Source organism: Lygodium microphyllum, chromosome 22 (genome assembly GCF_053477565.2).
Source record: "Lygodium microphyllum isolate KBCC chromosome 22, Lygodium_microphyllum_v1.1.10, whole genome shotgun sequence".
Classification (NCBI taxonomy): domain Eukaryota; kingdom Viridiplantae; phylum Streptophyta; class Polypodiopsida; order Schizaeales; family Lygodiaceae; genus Lygodium; species Lygodium microphyllum.
In genome coordinates, this window is record NC_141156.1 from 77,712,211 (window position 1) to 77,734,877 (window position 22,667).

Sequence of the window (22,667 nt, forward strand, 5' to 3'; positions counted from 1 at the left end):
TTGCCAGCTTGATGGAATCCAAGGGGGGTTGGGGGAGGCGTGCATAGCTGGAAAAGGGGGTAGGCTGAAGTATCCAAGATTTTCCACCCCCCTAAAGTGCCACATAAGATGACACGGCCCAAAAACGCACAAGAACGCGGGGAGACTGCTAGACGTGATGTCCAAAAACGGTTTGTTTTATCATATGATTTTGTATGGATACATACGGTATCGTACGATACGAATAGTTCCCTACGACATACGGATGCAACTATGTTTGCACACAAAGGATAAGATCTTTGAGCCTCATTGCTATGTGGAGAGCATGGATGCAGCTTATGTGAAGATTAAGTATAGTAATTTGGTCTACGCAAAGCAACCAATACACACAAGATCTCCTTTAACATGCATAACCATTTTTTGGATTTGTCAGTTGTATACCAAAGATTGCAGGATAAGCAAAAAAGGGTAGCCGATCATCATAGACGTGCTTTGCAGCTTACGAAGAGCGATTATGTATTGCTGCATTTTGAAAGGTAAGGCTGAAAAAGGTGAAGGGCAAAGAGAGATTGTACCCAAAACTGAGTAAGAGATACTATGGGCCATTCCAAGTGTTGGAGAGAATCGGTGATATATGTTATAGGTTGAAACTGCCTACTGCCTTTCATGTGCGCTTACTAAGGCCTTTTCATGGTAAAGTGCCACAGGATGTATCTACTAAAATTCAGCCCAAGGTTAAGGAGCTAGATGACATATTCATACCTAAGCAAATATTGGCACACCTAAAGCGAAAGATCAAAAGTAAGGTTTCCAAGCAGTATTTGGTGAAGTTTCAGAACTACTCACCAATGGATGCCAAATGGATAAAGGATGACTGGGTAGGCCATCCTCATTTGTTGCAACTTTACCTTCATACTTTCCAGTTACACCCGGACTTAATCAGGTTCAACAAAGCAAGGGTCCAAAGCATTACTCGATGCTCGTGAGCAAGCCAACACCTCTACTCCTCACGGATGGACAGCTCTAGATGTAGTGGATCTCAGATGTATTCAGCATACATTCAAGGTGCTCCCAGTATGTTTGCCAAGGAATACTATTCACTGCTATGCATATGGTATGGTCTATCATCTGCAGCTCTGAAACTATACATTTGCATCACTTTATGCTCCGTGTAGCATCACTTATGATCAGCATCAAATCATTGGTTTTTTATCATTACAAACTCTCTATCTTATATCGATTTGCAGTTAATGGTCATTAGTTTTCACTAGTATTAAAACCAACCTTTCTTCCCAAAGAGGGTGGTGAAACCTGATTAAGCACTAAATTACAATAATTAACAAATTCACAAAACAAAAATGTACACTTTACCATACAATCTTGAACATTGAACAAGCTATTGGCCCCAAAACCGGCACCCCTTGTGGTATCTCTAACTTTTATTACAAATGGATGGAGTGCAACAGAGATCCCCTAACCTCCTCTGCTAATCCAAGTGCCTCTTGCTATCAAAACTGACCAACAAGCCTCCAAACCAATTTGCCCCCTAGTTTGCTTGGGGATTCGCCTTTACCCTACTCCGTGAAAGACAAATTTAGCCCCAAATCTAATATTGGCTGGCTAGCCTCTTGAATCTCTTCGAAATTCCTCAATTTCACATATTAGAATTCAAGTCCTAGGCCCTCAATTCTGAGCACGCATCCTAAGGCAATTGTCAAATCCCTAATTTCTACTATAAATTAGGATTAATAGTAGAGATTGACTGAAATCTATTCCTCTAATGGCTCAAACTACTGGAAAATACTAAGATAACTTGAGAGATGACTAGGGGATAAGAGAGAATGTTGTAGAGAGAGAAATTTAAAAGTGTCATTGCGAGAAACACTGAAAAACTACTACTGCCCTACTCAAACAGCCATGGAAGCTGTTATCTATAGCTTAGAACCACTAGAAATATTGTTGCTCCCTCCTATATGCTTATCATTTGCACGACGAGGACCTTGGGTGGTTGTCATTTACTCCTAGAGCACTCCAAATTGTTGTCACATGCTGTAGGACTGATCCCTAGTGGCTGCAAATCACATCAACAACCTCCCCTTACTCCCTAAAGTCTCACTCTCTCTCACAATGGTTGGAATAGACTTCTACTAGCCTCCCTAAAAACGTTTTTCCCACTTGCATAGGAAAGTTTTACTAAGTGATAGTCTTCTAGTCCCATTTTTCCACATTATCTAGCTTATTAAAGTAATTTTCAAAATATTGATTTTGAAAATTAATTTGATAATTATTCTAGTACTCAAAAAATTAATTTCACCAACCAATAATTAAATTGGCTATGCCAATTTGTCTTTCAAGTATCTTTGAGCAGTTATTGATCCTTAGATTGACATTAATTGCTTAATTAATGCCTAGTCTTTAATGTCACCACTAACATTAGTGGCCAACATTGGTCTAGGCCAAAATCTAACAATGGATACCACCTAGTACCTATCAAGCGTAACTTATTATACCTTTTGCCTTTGGCACCAACTGATATTTGCAGATCCTATGTCCCACACTGTGAAATAATTGACTTGCATCTCACATATGCAAGTCACATTAGCACATTTAATTAACTTTTATCGAATGCTAAGCAAACAAATAAAATTTCACATCCTTGTGACAAACCACGCTATTGAAATCTCTGCAATCGTCCTCGGAGTGCAATCGTCCTCGATTGCACTCCATTGTGCCAAAGAAATAGCATATTGCACTGGAATTTCTGTAAGGCATCACAGTCATAACATTGGCCACTGTTGTTCAACCATGTCATATGCCCCAAACCTACTGAAAATTTCCAGCCAACATATACATAACATAAAATAGAAAATCAGTCTAGAACTGTTGCTAGAAACCCATTGGATGCATCCGTAACTCATATTTCTCAATTGTTCTGACTATCAACCATAGAAAAGCATTAATTCAACTAAACCATGGCTGCAATTGTCAATGGCATCTACTTACATGCTAGTGTCCATGAAACCAGCTGTAAACCATTGACAGCTGAGCATGATCTGATCATAAACTGATCATTGTTAATCTAACAAGTAATCACAAACAAATTGCAAAATTGAATAAATAATTAATACAAAAATTGATGCAAAATGGATCCCAAAATTGACCGTAAACAATTCTCAATTTGATCAAAGACTGATCTAAAACCGATCAGAATTTTTGTCTCAGAACTGAGGCAAAAACTCATGCCAAACTGATCATAAATTGATGCAAAAGTATCATTTCAATGCTCAAGTGACACGCTTTCTCATCTATATACATTTCACAATGACTAGTACACTAAGTAGTGATCTCATGGTAGACATACTATCAGCACAGTACCGTGGATGTATGCTGAATACATCTGAAATCCACTACATATGAGAGTTGTCTACAACTGGCGGAGTGGAAGTGCTACATCCCCCTTTAGCATTAGGCAATGCTCTAGACCCTTGCTCTACTGAACCTAACTAAGCCCAAACCAAAGTTGCCTCTAACAGAAAGGCATCTTGGTAAAGTTGCAACAATTGAGGATGGTCTACCAAGTCATCCTCTTCCATCCATTTTGCATATATTGGTGAAACAATGCTAAAGCTTTACCAAGAAGCATATGGAAACTTTACCTGTAACTTTACTTGCCTCAAACCTCCACTAGGTTGTAGGTCTTCCCCTTAAGCATTGCGACACTTTATACTTTCACATTGTTGCAATTCCAACTTAACTAATATCCAACATTGCATCCAGTTGACTAGCCCCTCATGTGTGCCTAACATGCTAAAAGCACCAAATGCATTAGGAAACATTTTTTATTTCATAGTTTGGACCATTATAATGTGACTGTGCATGGGAATATACATTTTACCAACCATACCAAGATACATTTTCCCATACATTGCATACATTAATAGTTGTATTTCACTCATGACCAGCACTATACAAAGCATTTGCATGACCACATCAATACCATGAGTCCCAAACACAGTGATTGCACATATACATTGCCAGACGTACCTCTTTGTGCCCTAGCATCATGCCAACATTGCTCTACATGAGGTTATGCACATTATCAGTCATACCCAAATACATTGGGCCTTGCACACAGAACACATTGGTTGCTACATATGATAAGGAGTTGTATCATACATCCCCATATGCAGTCCCTAAACCACCATAGTATGGAAACCAGTGCCACCACAAAGTATAATGGCTACACCATCATTGCATACATAGTCAACTGTCCAAAGAGCATTGGATTGGTGCTTCCAAATTGGCCTTGCTATGCATCATTTGCTTATGCTCATACCCATTTTTAGAACATCATGCTGCTGTATTGGCTCTTCCTTCAATGCATTTTTCTGTCCCGAACCTCTTAAAGACAATTTTCTCTTCTTGCCTTTAATACCCTCCTTTAAGGGATTCAAAAAGTGCATGAACTGAGAATAATTTACCAATTACACAAACATTTTAGCTACTGTCATCAGTTGATCTTCAAAATGGTCATCAAATTCCTCTTGCTTTTGCTTGTCATCAGCTTCTAAAGGCTTAGAAGGGCCCACATTTTGGTATAAACCAACATTATCAGCTTGTTATCCATGCTACGTGCCTTGTCCAAATTCACACATTGTTTTTTCCCTAACACTTTGTGAATTTTCATATCGAAAGGCATCATTCCTACTCGATCCCATCTCACTATCTAAAGACATTCTTGCTGTAATGCTTAGCTGAATACAATTTCAGCAGTAGAGCAAAGCTTATGACCTTCAATCAAGTGCCTCGAGCCCACCAAGCAAGGGAACAAGCGCCCCTTGTGATATCTCTAACTTTTATTGCAAAAGAATGGAGTACAACAAAGATTCTCTGACCTCCTCCGCTAATCCAAGAGCTTCTTACTATCAAAACTAACCAACAAGCCTCCAAACTAATTTGCCACTTGGTTTGCTTGAGAATTGACCTTCACCCTGCTCCTTGAAAGATATATTCAGCGCCAAATCTGATATTGACTCGCTCGCCTATTGAATCTCCCTCAAATTCCTCAATTTCAGCTATCACAATTCAAGTCCCACGCTCTCAATTCTGAGCATGCATCCCCAGGTAGCTGTCAAAACCCTAATTTCTAAGAAAAATTAGGATTAGTAGCAGAGATTAACTGAAATCTCTTCCTCTAATGGCTCAAACTACTAAAAATTACTGAGATAACTTGAGAGATGGCCAAGGGATGAGAAAGAATACTATAGAGAGAGAAATTTCAAAGTTTCATCATGAGAAACATTGAAAAACTGCTACTGCCTTGCTCAAACAACCATGGAAGCTATCACTTACAACTTAGGACCGCTAGCAAGACTGTTGTCCCCTCCTATATGTTGTCATCTGCACCAAAAGGACCTTGGCTTGCTGTCACCTACTCTTAGAGGGCTCCAAACTTTTGTCAGATGTTGTAGGACTCATCCCTAGTGGCTGCAAATCACATCAACAACCTCTCCTTACTCTCAAACAGTCTCTTTCTCTCTCACAATGGTTGGAACAGACTTCCACCACCCCCTAAAAACGTTTTCTCCACTTGCATGGACAAGTTTTGCCAAGTGGCAACCTTCTAATTCCATTTTTTAACATTATCCAACTTATTGAATTAATTTTTTTAATACTAATTTTAAAAATAATATAATAATTATTCTAGTACTCAAAAAAGTAACTCCACCAACCAATAATTAAATTCACTAGGCCAATTTGTCTTTCAAGTATCCTTGAGTAGTTATTGATCCTTAGACTAGTAATAGATTTCGGCCATTTCTAGCCAGTGGTGAGCAGTTCTAGAGAGAGCAACACTAGCCAAGGGGTCCTCTCAACTGGGAAACAGCTTGGGACAGCAATAAGCGATAGCCATTCTAGGCTTCTCTCATTGTTGGCGACAGTTTTTTTGGGTGTCAAGAAAGGGCAGTAATTGTTTTTGGCTGAAATCACGCCACTTATCGCAAAAAAAATTGGATTCTCTCTCCTTAACACTCTCTCTCATTCTCCACCCATTTTCTAACCTTGCTCCAAAGATTTCAGCATTCTAATCCCTAGAACCTAACAAATTGTATTTTTATTTGTTGTAAACCCTAATTTACTACAGAAATTAGGATTTCGCAGCAACCACGGAAAAGACTTGAATTTATAGGGCTGAGAATTAATTCTCGTCAAGATTCAAGTGAGGGACCAATCAACATTTGAATCCCATTAAATGGGATGCCAATGTTGGGGCCAACAAGGTATCCAATGTCCAAGATTGATTGGTAAATGTTTGTGTTTCAACATTTCATTAATTATTTATTGTTGTAATTAAGTTATAATCAAGTTATTATCACCCCTCCACAAAAGGAAGGTTGGTTTCACTTGGGATATCCTTTGCACTTCCTCTCTACATTTGTATCTAAGTTTAAAAAAGTCAAAAGATAACTCTAATTTCTTGCACTTCTTCTTTTCTTTCTCTCCTTGGATTGTCCTTTACCCGATGATGATGCCACAAAAGCACAGCTCTATGCCCTGGTTCCACAAGAATGTCTCCCCTTGTGACGTGCATCCTACTCTAGTACTACAAGGACTAGCTCCTCCCAAGTGAAATATCAGGCCATTCTTCTCTTCTTCCATGCCACCACCATCAGCATCACCAAATACTACAAACTAGAATGATGGAATAGTGATAGATTTTTACCCCCTTCCACACCATTCATTGAAATACCTAGTGAATAAACAAACATGCCTTACCTTAAATCCCAATTCATGTGCAATTGTTGAGCTCTTGTATTTCATACAAACTACTCATCATGATTCTAGTCAAGAACTGTGATCCAAAGTCATATTCAAGACATAAAGAACAATGGATGAGATCTTTATTGACACGATCATCAGTGAGGGTGTGTTGCATTGAAACTTATTTTGTTGGGCTTCTTCTTGCATGGAGCTCTATGGTGGTGAAGTTATTCTTACCATACTGTGGAGTTGCTGCAAGAGAGAGGTGACAAAGGTGTCATAAGAAAGCCACAATCTTCCTGAGCAATACAAGCTCATCCTAAATCTCCTACATCCAAGTAGTCCTTTATCGCAAGGGAATCTACAACAGAAAGGTGGCATAGCTTCAACCAAGTTGCCTTGGTAGCTCAGCTTGAGTGCCTGCTAACCACTACCCATGCCTACGTCTCGCCACCGTGCATTCTCAATCTATTGCCCAATAGTTCCAGCATTAGAAGAAGAAGAAGACTTCATTGAATTCTCAATCTGCAGCACAATTCAATGAAATTGTTACAATTCTCAAGGTGGCTCAAGAGATGAAATATAAGGAGATGGTCACCATCCTTTGGGATAATGAAAGGCATAGTAAAGATGCTGACCTTGCATTGGTAACCTTCTATACCAAGAAACAACCACCCAAGTGTTAATATTGCAAGCGTATTGGTCATACTCTTGGCCAATGCTACAATAAAAAGGACAAGTAGCAGGACAAATAGCATGCCCACTATACCGCTGCCCACTCTATCTGATATTGACCCTAATGAGCCACCTACTACTGACAAGGCTCTTAATGTATCTGTTCGATCATTGTCTCTTGGCAATGATGAACCCTATCAATATGCGCTTTGAATCAAAACATAAATAAATAAATAAATAATGTGTTTGGAATTAGACACTACCATGCTAATGCATGCGTTAAAACCTTTCCAACATATCTATTTACTAAGTGGAATATTCTACTCGAATTTTTATCCCAAAAGATTTGTACTTCCCTTTTATGATTCTATCAAGAGTTCTATTTCAAGGGGGTTTATAACCACTTTATGCATGACCTCTATTTGTTAGTATTATACACGCTCCTGTGTGTGTGCACACCTTAGGTATGTAAGTATGTGTGTTAAGAGGTGTCAACACCTTTTACACCTCCCAACATTTAATAAGGGTCAAAGGTTTAAGGGAAAACCCTAGGCCTATATAATGAGGCCTAGATATTATACTTTCAAAAACATCTATCACACCAATCTATTCAACTTATTGTGTACTTGCAACAGCTCTCTCTCTCTCTCTCTCTCTCTCTCTCTCTCTCTCTCTCTCTCTCTGTCTCTCTCTCTCTTCCCTCTCTCCTTCCTACTCTCCCTCTACTTCCCTCTTCCTCTACCTTCTTTTCCTCCCTCCTTCCTACTCTTTCTCACCTTCTTTATCTTCTCTCTCTCCCCCAACTCTCTCTCTCTCTCTCTCTCTCTCTCTCTCTCTCTCTCTCTCTCTCTCTCTCTCTCTCTCTCTCTCTCTCTCTCTCTCTCTCTCTCTCTCTCTCTCTCGCCCCGTCATTGATCCGTCAGAGGGAACCGTCACGCCACGCTCTGAGTCCCCAAAACCCCCCCCGCCACCGACTTGCTCAGGCCCTCCCGCCACCAACTTGCCCCCGCCACGGCTCATCTCGCTCCCGCCATCGCTCTACTCACCTCCTCCCGACATCACGCCACGCTCTGTCCGAGTCCCCAAACCTCTCTTCCGAATCCCCAAAATCCCCAACACTCCTCGTCCGAGTCCACTGAAAATCGAACGCCCTCTCGTCCGACTCGGACACTGCCACGTGGACTAAATTGTCCGAGTCTCCACAATCGGACGTCGCTCGTCCGAGTCTCCGCCCTCATCCGACTCGGACACCAGTCCCTCGTCCGAGTCGCACAATCGGACGCCCCCTCTCCACGTGACCACGCACCTCGTCCAAGTCGACGACCGGACCATACAGTCCGAGTCGCCGGACCACGCACACCGGACCGCCCCGGCCATCGCCCTCCTTGCTCCCTTGACAGGAGCAGTCGCCATCTCTCCTCTCCTCGCAGCAGCCGCCCCCCCCCCCCCCCTCTCCCCCGCCCTGCTACAGGCCTCCCTCAGGCCCCGGCCTCGGCACCCATATCACCCCACCGCCACTAGCCCTGCCCATACCCGACTTTTCCGCCACCTCCCACCACCGCCCATCACGCATCCGCAACCACAATGAGGCCAGATGCCCGCATCCCCTAAGCAAGCCCCGGAACTGTGAGGAAGGGATGGGCTCGAACAAGACATCCCCGTCACCAAGCAGCCGCACAAGGGGGGAGAAGAATGAGAAATACTCAGCGATTTGGAGCAGCATTGACAAGGTGACAGACTACCACACAAGGAAAGGCATGGAGGCCCTCCGAGATGTATGCAAGGCGCATGACCAAGACATCAGCAACATCAAGGAAATCATGGCAGCAATGTGCGCGGAAACTGCACACCAAATCAAGGAGGAAATAAGCACGAAAGTGCAAGAATGGAAGAACGAAATCTATGCCGAGATCACATCGCACTTCACCTCCTGGAAGGTGGACATTGAAACGTCCCTCCAGGAGAGAAACAGGGTGATCGAAGAACTGAGGCACGAGCTCGATGAATATAGAAACCAGCTGGACCTACTCAAGAAGGAGGAAGGAGAAATCACCGAAACAACACCCACCAAGGTGCAATCCGAGATCAACGAGCTGAAGACACAAGTAACAAAGGAGCTCAACACGTGGGCGAATATAGTGAAACAAGCACAAGCCGAAGTGGCCAAGAACTCCAAATGGATTGAGGTAGCCAAGAAGTCACCAACAAAGGAGGAGGAGTTTGTGAATGCAGCACTGGAGGAGGAGAAAAGGAGAAAGCTTAGAGCGCTCCACATCCGGGTGGTCGGATGGAAGGAAGGGGATAGCCCCCTGACAAATGCCCAACAGATATGTGAAAAGCTGGGAGTAGAGGACCCTCAAATAGTGGAGAATGCATGGCGTGTAGGGAAAGACCTCACCAAGGGAAGGCCTCTTATCCTCAAATTTGCCAACTTAGAATCCGGACGAGCCTTCCTCTCTAAAAGGACAGCTCTAAAAGGGAAAAAAGTCTACCTAGAAGATGACCTCACACCCGCACAAGTGGCACACCGTAAAGAATGCATGCCACAGATCCTGGAGGCTCGCAAAGCGGGAAAATGGGCAGTATACAGAGATGGTCGGGTCATCATCACAGATAAGCGCCAATGACGAGGTGCGGCCTATGAGACCCACCTGAGTTTTGCAGTGTGGAACTGCAACGGAGCTATGAAAACAGATGCAGGATTATTCCAGGAGACCTTCACCGGCAAGGACATCGTCCTCTACACAGAAACCCACCAAAGCCCAGGCACCTACTTACCAGAAGTGAGGGGATATAGATGGGAGACGGCATGCCGCCCTAGAGCCCGAACAAAAGGAGGGACCCGAGGGTCCGGAGGGGTGGCTGTGTTGTACAGGGAGGAGCTACAGCCCATGGTGCAAGTCATGTGGAAAGATGAGGAAGCCCGGTTCATGTGGATCATGATACACACAGATCGCCCCCGAGACATATACATGGCGGTGTGCTATTTCCCACCAGCACACTCCCCATACGCACCACAGAAGGGCGAGTCACCATACCTACCATTGTACGAAGATATCATGCACTACTCCAGCTTGGGGGATGTCATGTTGGCTGGAGACTTCAACGCACGCACAGCACAAAGGCAGACCCCTTCTTCGAGAGCGAAGACCACATGTACAAAGAGATTGCACCGGAGGAGATAGGACTCAACCGGGCATCACAGGACACAGCTGAATGCACTGAATATGGCAAACACCTAACTGGCGTTGGGGGGGCACACGGACTGGCCATCCTCAACAGTCTCGACAGATGGCCTGGGTCGGATGCCCTCACATGCTTCCCACACAAGCACACGGCCAATTGCATCGGACGGGGGGCACATGGAGCACCCACACAGAAATTGGGAGCAAGCACAGTGCACTATATCCTCGGACCTCTATCACTTATCCCCGACGTCCAGTCCTTTAAAATATCACCTCGCCCACTCGCAGTGGCTGCCGACCATGCATACCTGCAATTTAACATAACCTGCAGGTATGACCTAGCCCCCCCAGCAAGCAATCCCCCAAGATTCCCCAGGTACCACTTTACTAGGCTAACTGCGAGCGCATACTCCGACCATCTCTATTGGAGCCTGCAAGAAATGAACCCCCATGCACCCCTGGAGGAGATCACAGCACAGTTGGCGGGCATACTACACACCTCAGCTGCCGAATACTTCCCCCACACATCCCCCTCCCCCCACCCCACCCCTCCGAACAAGAATGTCCCACAAAATAGCTGGTACGACGCAGAGTGCAAGGAAACCCGGCTCCGTCTTCAACAGGACGAAGCACGGGGAGTACACACGCATAAACAAGCACGCTTGATCTTCCGTCGCCTAGTGCGACGGAAGAAACAAGCCTACCTCTCCAAAGTGGAACATGAATTCTACCAGCTATTCTTAGGACAGGACAGCAAAGAGGCATGGAAGGCGTTTCAGGAACCCCGAGCCCAGACGCCCATCACCTCCCCGAACACTTGGCACGCATATGCAACCTCACTATACCAAGTACCCAAGCAGCCCCAGCTACCCCGGCCCCCAGGGAGCAGACCCGGATCATCCACATTCTTCAGCACGGGGCGGGTTCGGGACACCATTGATAGACTCCAAAATGGCCGTGCCCAAGACCACGAAGGCTTGGTAGCAGAGCATTTGACCCATGCTAGAGACATACTGGCACCTCTCCTAGCCCTATGCGAAGGCTTCCCAGCCAGTTGGTCAGCCAACACCATACATAATACCTATCCTGAAGGCCGGAGACCCCATGGTTCCCACGAACTACCGAACAGTCATGGTTGGCCATGTACTAGCCAAGCTCTATGGATCCATACTGGACCACGAGCTGAGCAAGTGGGCAGAGCAACACCAACACCGAGCAGCAGGACAAGCAGGGTTTAGGAGGGGGTTCTGCACCCTTGACCATATCCTCACACTGAGAGCCATCATAGAGGAGGGCAGAGCACATGGAAGACGGGTGTACTACTGCTTCGTGGACTTCCGCAAGGCCTTTGACACAGTCCCATGAGCGAGGCTCACGCAGAGACTACAGGAACTGGAGGTACCAACCAAAATACGATGGGGGATACTAGCACTATACGAATCGGTAACGGGCCGAGTTCGGGCACCGAGAGGGCTGTCAAAGGAGATCACCAGCACCATCGGAGTCAAGCAGGGATGCCCACTCTCGCCCACCCTATTTGGCCTCTACATTGATGAGATCTCAGAGTACATAGATTGGGCGAGGAGGGATCGAGCCTGGGAGGGACACTGATACCTATCTTACTATATGCGGACGACATAGTCCTCATCTCCAGCACACCCGAAGGGCTACAGCGCCAACTGGACGCACTACAGGCCTTCTACCAAGACAAAGACCTAACTGTGAACCTGGGGAAAACCAAGGTCATGGTGTTCAACACGTCAACCCAATGGCTCCAACGGTCAGTACCCCCCTTCACATAGGGCGGAGAAACCGTGGACGTGGTCCAAAGATACATCTATCTGGGGATTACATTCTCTGGACCGAGATTTACCCTGAGAAAAGCTGCGGAAGATAGACTAACCCGAGGCTATGCAGCCCTCGGGTCAATGGAGAACCAATGTGCCCGCATACAATTCTAGGAACCCCGGACAAAGCTCTGGCTTTTTGACACCTTGGTCACACCAGCCCTCCTGTACGGGGCTCCCATATGGGGGTCCAATCTCTACCACACGCGGAGGGCCCCACAGGATCAGCCACTACCTAAGGAGGAGGCCTCCTATGAGGGATGGGAGCAAATGGAGAGACCCTTAATACTTATGATCTCATGGATGATCCAAAGCAAGCCCTCCGTACCACACGAGATCATCCGCACAGAGCTGGGGGCACCGCCCCTCCTGGCTGAGGCCCTCTTCCAGACCGTGACCTTCTTGCGCCGAATATGGGACCTGCCCCGGCACCGGTACCCCAGACTCGCCCTGAAGTCATCCAAACAGCTAGCAACACAAGGGGACACTGAGTGCTGGTATGCCCGAACAAAGACCTGGCTACGGCTCCATGGCCTGCACATGGACCACCTCCCCCCACTACAATACAGCCTAGACTGCCCACACCTGGAGCTCAGCCGAGAGGAGGTAAATCGCATCACCAGAATGGATATCATCCAGACAGACACGGCCAGGACATGGGTGACCCCCACGTCGAAACTAGGAACCAAGAAGGCTTTCTACCGAGAACACTCCCTGCATATCTCCCCGGACAGCTTCATCACCCGCCCAAGCTACATGGACACACACCTGTCTCGCGGGGTCAGAAGTGCCATCGGACAAATCTGCACGTCCTCACACCAACTACGGGTCGAAACGGGCAGATATGGCGCCAACCCCCTCCCCCCAGAAGACCGAATCTGTTAGCTCTGCCATCTCGAGCCAGAGACAGAGGAACACTATATCTATAGATGCCCAGTGTACTACGAAATCCGGGGACGCTTCCACTGCCTATTCAGCGAAGGATTCGGACCACTCTCCAAGGTGATGGAATTCAAAGACCAGAGATGCCTGGGGCTCTTTCTACTAGAAATACGACGCCACAGAGACCACCTCCTACAAACCACGGAGCAAAGACAAGGAGCCACCAACCAACGCACACTCAACGACTTCTACCAAATACCAGCTACCCTCCCCACCACCGAGCCCCCACCAGCCCAACCGGCCTCTTGACCCTCGGGGGCCACCTTAGAAATAGCCACAGAGAGGTAAAGCCTGACGCCCATGCCCCGCCGGCCCCCGTCCCCACAGAAGACACTCGTCGAAGATACAAGGGATACTACGCCGCCATCGGAGGGCCCTGCCCCGCCGCTTTAGCCTCTCCATGCTAGACTGACCCATGCGGGACATCTTAGGATGAACACCCCAGGAGCAATTCCACACCGCACTAGGAGTACCTCTAGATTGTATCTAGTCCAGATATCATTTTGTACCTACTCATTTAGTTCAACATAGCATAAATGTTAGCTTCATTGGGACTTTTGAAATCTCCCAGACATTTGTATGCAACATTTTGGTCTCATAGGCCAACTTGGCCTGTTGTAGACGTTAATATAACTTTCTTTCTTTCTCTCTCTGTGGAAATGGAGGGGGAGAGAGAGTAGACAACGTGAACTGAAAACGATAGATTGTACTTGCTGAAATAAAAGTGATAAAGTGAAAGTACAACCTTACATTAACCCCCTAACTTAACTCAAATTAGCTAACTCAAGAACTAACTCTAGAAGTGGTGAGAACTTATTAACATAGTTGTGTTCACACTATAAACCAGATAACTAAAACATTGCGCATTGCCTATAGAATTGGTAAATTCTAACACCCCCTTGCAATGCTAATGTGGTAGAAGTACAAGAAGATCAATCACCAAAGGGTAGTAAGTTCAAGGACTTCGAAAAAGCCTCAAACTTCTCATGAGAAAGTGCTTTGGTGAAAATGTCCGCAACATTCTCCAATGTAGAGACATCCATCAAATAGAAAGAGAGAGAGAAAGAAAGAGAGAGAGAGAGAGAGAGGGAGAGGAGCTGAAAATGATAGATTGTACTTGCTGAGCTGAAAGTGTTAAGAATGAAAGTACAACCTTAGGTCTAAGGTAGACCAAGCCCCTAACTTAACTCATCCCAATTGCAACATCTTTTCTTGTTTCCTTGCACGCATTTTTGAAGGACATCTATGGCTAATGTGTATGCTTTGCAGAATTGTGTGGACCACGATCATGTAAACTGACCACCATCATATCATCCTCTCCCTTCATATTCTTCCAAAGCTTCTAGTCCCCGATTGGCACTGATGGCACCCCTTGTGCAAGTGCCGATCCTACCCTCTCTACCCGCATCCAAGAAGTTCCATTGGACAAACTACCCTTTCTGGTCCTGCAGAGTCGAGTGCATCCTTGATGGCTACAACCTTTGGGATTTTGTTGCAGTCCCTATACCCCAACCTACCGTGGATCCTCGTGATGGTGTGACTTTTGGGCTCAATAGCTTTATGGGATCAGCTGAATACCAGAGCCTGCTCTTCTCTCTTTTTGAGTTGTGTACATTTTGTGCTCATGCATATAAGACATTTCCCCACCGCCGCAAAGGTTTGGAAGAGATTGGGATCTTTTTCACAAATTCACATCCATAGGATGGAGGAGATATGGGATAAGCTTCTATCCCTTGGTCAAGACATTCCTTCAAAGGACCTAACTGTGACACTTCTCTCACATCTTCCATCACTAATATATGATGTGTTCTACCCTGGTCTTCTCTCCTCTCATGTATGGGAGACCATCACTTGGGAGGAGCCAATCCCGTTGGGGCTTGAGCCGAATGCACATCACAAGTACACAGATTCTTGCAGAGCTTGTGAACATAGCCGTGCTTTTGCAGTAATATCTATAGGTACAAATCACACCATGTAGAAGAAAGCAAGAGGAAGAAGTCAAAGTCATTAGCTCTTAATATAGATTTAGTGGGGAAGTGCACACGATACCCCACGTGTCCTCACTATGGGAAGACCTCACACACGGAGGGCACATTAATGCATTTCTTTTTGGGCATTGTAGACTATCCTCAACACCCACATTGTGGACTTGGCAACTTTATTACCAATTGTGGCCCCAATTTGCCTATAATACATGGCCTATCCTCTCACTCTCATCATCCATCTTTAATCCTTTGTGATCAACCAGCCCTCCTCATTCTCTCATCCCCTTGCTACCGTCTAGTGCCCACATTGAGGCATAGAGCTACATGTTGGGGCTGACTGTTATACCCTTGTATTCTCCAACCATTGCAATCAAATTGTGCCTTCTCTCACATGTGTTCTCTTTCTATCTCCTCTCCATATTCACTTTCCTTTCCACTACAGACTCTCACATGAATATCATAGAAATAAACCAAGTGAGAAGATACTCTAACTAGTCTTCTTGGACTAATCCACAATACTTTGAAAATAGTTTATAATACACGATGGTGTGCCTTGAATCAAAGTCCTTTGGTGCCTTCAAGTACATCCACATGCCTTCAAGAAGCTCACAAGGATTTTGGTGGAGGACAGCAATTGTGACTAGCATATTGTGGTATGGACTGCAATCACTTTGAGTCCTTAGGCAATCACTGGTTGTGGCTCATAATTGTACGTTAGGGAGAGTAATAAATATACAATAGCCAAAATATTAGTACTATCAAGTTTGAATAATAGAATGCTTCTGATGAGATCAACAACAACGCGAGACAAATGTTTCGAAGGAGTGATTGTTCATTTTGCTCTATATTCAGTCTCGAGATAGCCCAAGGATGACAAAGAGAAGCGGGACTCCAAGTATGGAAGTCCATTTGACTAAACTAGTCAGTGAGCTAAGAAAGATGGCCAGCAATGATTTCATCGGTCAAATAAAGTTACAAGCAGGTCTCCAACTCCTAGGAGACAGATTTTGAGAAATAGCAACAAATTGACCACCATTGCTGATTTTAGTGCAACAATTCATGGATCTCCACAGTTTGCCTTGCAAAAAATGAAATGGGCCAGAAATGGTAATCAGACCATTAGGACTCGTTAGCCTGCCAATTTGTTAGTCGGTCATCTCCTAGTTGTGAGCTCTGTCAAACTCTGATGGAGACATTGGAGCTTTGACTGTCCTAGATCATTCAGTTTGTGCGCATTTCTTTTTTAGTGAGTGTCAACTCTGTTCACACTGTGCATGCAGCCAGTTATCCAGCTTTGTCAATGGTCAGGCTGCTGCATATTGACAATTCTAATCAGGTCGGCTTGTTAAGATGGCTGTGTCAGCATTTTTCGCTCCCAACAGGAAGGCTGGTATTGGCCGATTGCAGTATTTTTGCTCCTGTCTGCTGATCAACCAGTTTTGATCATTTGCAGCTATTTATAGCAGCCACACAATTGGGAGCAAATCACTCTTCTATCTTGCAGGTTGCACACTCCAACTCCAGCTTATTCTCTGTGTCTCCAGTGCTGCCATCATCATCATCCTGATCCAGTGCCCCTACTAGATCTTTGGGCTGCATCCAGGGACTTGTTAGTCCACCATTGTATTCAGCATTCTTCAGATTCCGTGCAGATTTCTCTTCTCCTTCTGTTCTCTCTCCTCTCTCTTTCTTCTCTATGTTCGTGTCTCTCTTCCATTGCACTCTCTCACATGGTAGCATCGCTTAAGTGAGGACACAGAGGACTGTATCAAAGGAAACCACACTTGACAATCTGTCCAGTGCAGCCAAATGCAGTTCGCACCTGTGTGTTCGGGACTGAAAACACAGATTTCTTTTGCCTTTTATCTACATGGAGCTGGGAACGCAAATTTTTCTGTCCTTTGGAGCTGAAAACGCACATTTCCTGCGTGCTTTTATTTGCATCATACAAAGGTTTCTAGCACTGCTCAGGTGTTTCTCAACTTGTGCAAGATATCTACAACTGATTTCCTACACATGTAGCTGATTCTACCCTCCGTTTGGGCTTCCCCAAATCCAAATGCAATAGATCCAAGTGTGGCTTCAGGTCTAGACTCTATAGAGATGGACTTCCACTAGTTCAATGTGTTTGATGATTGATATAAGGAGCCTATTCATACTCCCTTAGATAGGTATCATAATCATCGCAAAGATCGGAGGTCAAAGTCCTGTTTTGATGGGCACCATCTTCTGATAGGTTTCAAAGATTAGAGCAACCTTCTCCTCCTCCCTCTCTCATTGTTTCTGATCGGGCCCATCCTTCTCGCCCTAAGATGCCTATGATGGCACCATCTATTCAGGTGCCCATTCTCTCTTCCCTACCAAAAGAAGATCAGTTGGATGGATCTAATTATTCCCTTTGGTCCTACAAAGTGGAGTGCATCCTTGACACATTCAATCTTTGGGCCTTTATTACTACCCCCGTTCCTCATCTCATGGAGGATCCCACAATTGGATCGACTATGGATCTTCATGCAACTCTTTGGGATCGGCTCAACTCCCAAGACCCATCCTTTCTCTTTATGACCCTATAGGATTTTGTCCTTGTTCATATACACAAGTTGCGAAGGGTGGTGGAAGTGTGAATAAAGTTTTCTTCCCTTTACCATCAAAAGACTTTGCCCACCTTAGAAGTGTGATTAAGTTTTCTTCCCTTTACCATCAAAAGACTTTGCCCACCTTATCACCTTAGAGAAGCAGCTTCAGAGGCTCTCGGTTGATCACTCTCCTTCTTTGAAGTACCACATCAACAAAATGGAGGATATGAGGGATAAGCTCACCTCCCTTGGTCGAACGATATCTTTGGAGGATAAGGCGATGGTTCTCCTTACCTAGCTACCATCTCCTAAGTATGATATTCTCTACACCAACCTTCTTACATCAAGAATATATGAGACTCTTCGTTGAGAAGAGCTAGCCCTGCTTGTCTTGGAGCATGACGAGCATCTCAAAGAGATAGGAGCCAGTAGATCCGACTCTACCAGGGCCTTTACTACAGGTATACGAGGGGAAAACAAGAAGGCAAACAAGAACAACAAATAGAATGAGAAGAAGGACGAGAAGAAGTCCAAGTCTAAGTGCCCACGTTGTGAAAAAGACACTCATCCGAGAGTGAGGTGTTGGCAAAAGTAACCCCTCTATTTGAAGCCAAAGGAAGGTTTGAAGGATTCAAACAGTACCCCTACTACTACTAAGTATGTCTTTGTTCACTTGTTTGAGGTTGAAGCTGTCTTTGTTCACTTGTTTGAGGTTGAAGCTACAACACTTGCTTCTTCCCCTAGGGAGAAGCCACGGCTTTTTGACAATGGGGCCTCTTCACATATGACCCACCGATAGCATTGGCTTCAAGTCCTCTGTTCCAAAGGGGGTTCCATCACCATTGGTGACAACTCTTCCATCCCTATTCATGGAGTGGAGACTATTCCCCTTTTGCCAAATAGACAAGTTTCATCCGTAAGGTTCTTTACATATCATATTTAGGCTTTAACTTCCTTTTTGTCCATGGTTTAACAATGCTAGATACAAGCATCGTCTTCACCCAAGATGCTGTGATAGTTGAGGGTTCTACTACAGGATCTATTCTTTGGACAAGTACTCAAGAGGGTGGGCTCTATAAGCTCACTATCTTTGTTGCATGGACTTCCCAGGAGCTTGGGCTGCTTTGGCATACATGTTGTGGGTACCTAAATTTTGACTCCATCAGACAAGCTTCTTGAAAGAAGTTAGTGGAGGACGTTCTAGATTTTGCACTCGTTCACACTTAATGCCCTAGTTGCTTACGAGGCAAGCTTGATCCTAAGTTGAAGAAGTTCAACTTCGTTAGTTATAATATGACCATGAAGCGCTATAAACTTCCTATGACCCAAAGAAATGAAAGATTGAGGTGAGCAAGGATGTGGTATTTGATGAGGATGTGGCCTTGGATGTTCAAATTGATGGTGCTTCTACTACAAGTGGTTCTTTGTCATCGTCTTGTTGGCTGTAATATGACCACAAAGGGATACACACCCTATAACTCCAAGAAATGAGAGATTGAGATGAGCAAGGATGTGGTATTTGATGAGGATGCAGCCTTGGATGTTCCAATTGATGGTGCTTCTGCTACAAGTGCTTCTTCATCATCAACTGTTCCCCCCCCCCAAACCCCCATAAAAAACCATTAGTCCCTCCCCTTCCTTCCAGGTTTCCGCTTAGCACCCCTCTGTCTTCGACTCCCCCCCCCCCCCCCCCCCTTTCTCCCTCCATCTCCCCCTTCTTTCCCTTCTACCTTTGATGGCTCCTTCTATTCCTTCTTCATCAAGTATTTCTACTCTCTCTCCATCTCCTAAGTATCTTCAAAGAGTGTTGAGACATTCGAGGGGGAGCCCTTTCCCCCATTGAGAGAGCCCTATCATAAAGTTTGTGGGGACATTACGACCTCTATCAACTTTAAGGGATTTAGACACCTTCTCAACCAACCATATTGGACCTAACCCTATTTTTAGTGTCTTGTGCACGTGTAAATTATACCCACCAAGCACATCAAAACTCAAGAAGATCTAGAATCTTGCAACAAAAAAGGGACAAGCGCACTCCAACCCCTACCTATGAGCCCTATCACAAAGTCTATGGGGAACATTAAGAGCTCTATCTACTTTAAAGGCCTTGGACAATTTCTCAGGCAACCACTTTGGACCTACCCTATTTTTAGTGTCTCGTACACGTTTATGCCTGTTTTGACCAAGCACATCAAGAAAAACCACAATTTTGACCAGCCACATTGGGCCTACGCTATTTTTAGTGTCTTGTGCACACCTATATACCCACCAAGCATACAAGCTAGCTCCAGCCCTTGCCTATGAGCCCTATCACGAAGTCTATGGGGGGCACTAGGAGCTCTATCCACTTTAAGGGTTTTGGACAATTTCTTTGGTGGCCACTCTAGACCTACACTATTTTTGGTGTCTTGTACACGTTCATGCCTATTTTGACCAAGCGCATCAACAAAAACCACAATCTTGCAATGGAAAAAAGATAGGCAACCTCTACACGTAATCTAAAAGTTTTGTGTAGAAATTGGACCATAGCACGCACTCATAGAGAATACAAAGGCATGAATTGTCTCATAAATACCACAATGCACCTTTGTAATGGTAATCACTACGATAAAATATGGTCACCAAAACTTTGGTATCTCAAAAGTATGGGACACATCTCACATGCTAATATAGATGGTATCCTTCCACCAAAACAAATATGTCCAAAACTTCGTCCAAACTGTACATCATTCGGGTTATAAAAGGAATCACAATCAAACAGATTTCTGAAGGGATCAGTCAAACAAAATTTTATGCAGTGCTGCAACCAAAGACAAGGCTCAAAACCTTGAAATGCCTACCTAGATAAACATTTATCAGCAGAAAAAAATTAAACATGCCATTTTTCATGCCAAACCCCAAATAGCAAGAACCTGTATTAGACACAGGAGTTTTGTTGAAGGATGACCTCTATGCCTGATTTAAAAATTCTCGTGTAGATATCAGGCCATAGTACTCACAAAATGTCATATAAATACCGTATGTATCTTTAAAAGGGAACCACTAAAATGAAATATGCTCGCCAAAGTCAGGTATCTCAGAAGTATGGGACACGTCATAGCTACAGCTTGCACACTAATATGGATGGTATCCTTCCAGAGAAACAAGATGCATGTCCAGAATTTCATCCTCATACAACATTCAGGTCTTCAAATGAATAAAAATCAAACAAGATTTTATATAGCAGTGCAACCAATGACATGGGCTCAGGACTTCCCAATGAGACACCCAAATAAATATATAATCAGCAGAAATTATCAATAGAGAGATGTTATTATGCAAAATCCCAAATAGCAATAACTCTTATTAATCACAAGTGAATTTTGTTAAAGGGTGACCTCTACCTGTAGTTTGCATCTTATGCCTTTCTGGACCACCCTGTTTCCACAAAGCATGCTACATCCACATTTTATCCAGCATTCCTTGACAAATTTCCTCATGAGATGCCCTTTACAAGGTTCCCTATTATCTCCTTGCTCCAAAGGACAAGCACCACTTTTACAGTAATACATGTGATTTGTAGTTTCCCCAGACCTTTTATCTGCTATAGCTTCTTGTAGAAATGGGACACGCAAAAGGCCCTCAGAGTTGTATGCAAACTCCCCCCCAGTTTCTCTTGCACAGTAACAAGGTGGGTACCTTTTCAAACAGTCACCAAAACAATTCCCACAGCAGTCTTCTTCTCCAATTCGGTCCAAGGAGAAATTGATGTATGCACTTTGAAAAGTTATATTCTTGGGTATGTAATAAAATGTTAGTGGTAGACTATCCTGTGTCAAGTCGTTTACTAAACGTATTGGCACTAATTCCTGCCCTCTTGAAATGTCATCTGAGCTATGCCTGTAGGATTCATTATCATCTCCTCCATTTCGATGTGGCTGCTCTGACACTAAAGCCAGCTGTTGTGGCTGCTCTGACACTACAGCCAATTGTTGTGGCTGCTGCCACACAAGGGCCAGTCTATCCCTGCTAGCACGTGCTGTACTGGATTTCCTTACATCCCTGCTCACGCATGAGGTATTGGATTTCCTTACGACCAACTGATGAGTCTTCGTAGGCTCTTCATCTGCCTCTTCATCTGACTGGCTTCCATACAGAGCTGCAATTGCTGAAAGAGCACCTTTATTTTGCTTAGAATCTTCCCTTCTTCTATTTGCTCCTAAGCCTGAACTACAACTGAGATCTTTCAAAGGTACAATTTCCATTGTTCTCTTCTCAACACAAAGTGATTTGTTTGAAACTGTCGGCAGTATCCCTTGACAAACTGCATAAATCAGATTTAACTGCTTAAAAAGGACATGTCAAATCATGAAAAAGGGCCTTATGTTAAAAAATTACCAGCAAAGCCCAAGTCTCTAGTTCAATTGTGATCAGATACTAATCATGTTGCATGAGCAGCCTAATTGAAGAACATTTGTATGATTCCAGAAGACTATTGAACCAGTCAATCATCACTTGTAAGCAGCAGGTAAAATGTACACAGAGCGTGGAAAAAACCTTGTAGATCATTCTATGCACTCGGCCTCACAGCCAACTTCCATTGAATAAAAAAGAACCAACCTATTGTATGTGAGTTTGAACTTGGATCTATTACATTATCATGGGCCTTTTCAAGAGGACTTCTAAATTCTCTTATGAGGAGCACATAGAAACCCAAAGCTCAAAAAACCCACAAAT

General features: G+C 44.4%; 1 protein-coding gene across 5 annotated transcripts in view; it reads right to left on the minus strand.

The window, feature by feature from the left end:
* The window catches only part of LOC148017313 (histone-lysine N-methyltransferase SUVR4-like), a 76,977-nt gene that overhangs the window by 33,612 nt on the left and 20,698 nt on the right, over positions 1-22,667 (minus strand). For all 5 annotated transcript variants that reach the window (XM_087663062.1, XM_087663061.1, XM_087663064.1 and 2 more), the window contains one exon: positions 21,335-22,254. In XM_087663062.1, coding sequence (XP_087519188.1) covers positions 21,335-22,254 — 920 coding nt within the window. The remainder of the gene's footprint in view (positions 1-21,334; positions 22,255-22,667) is intronic.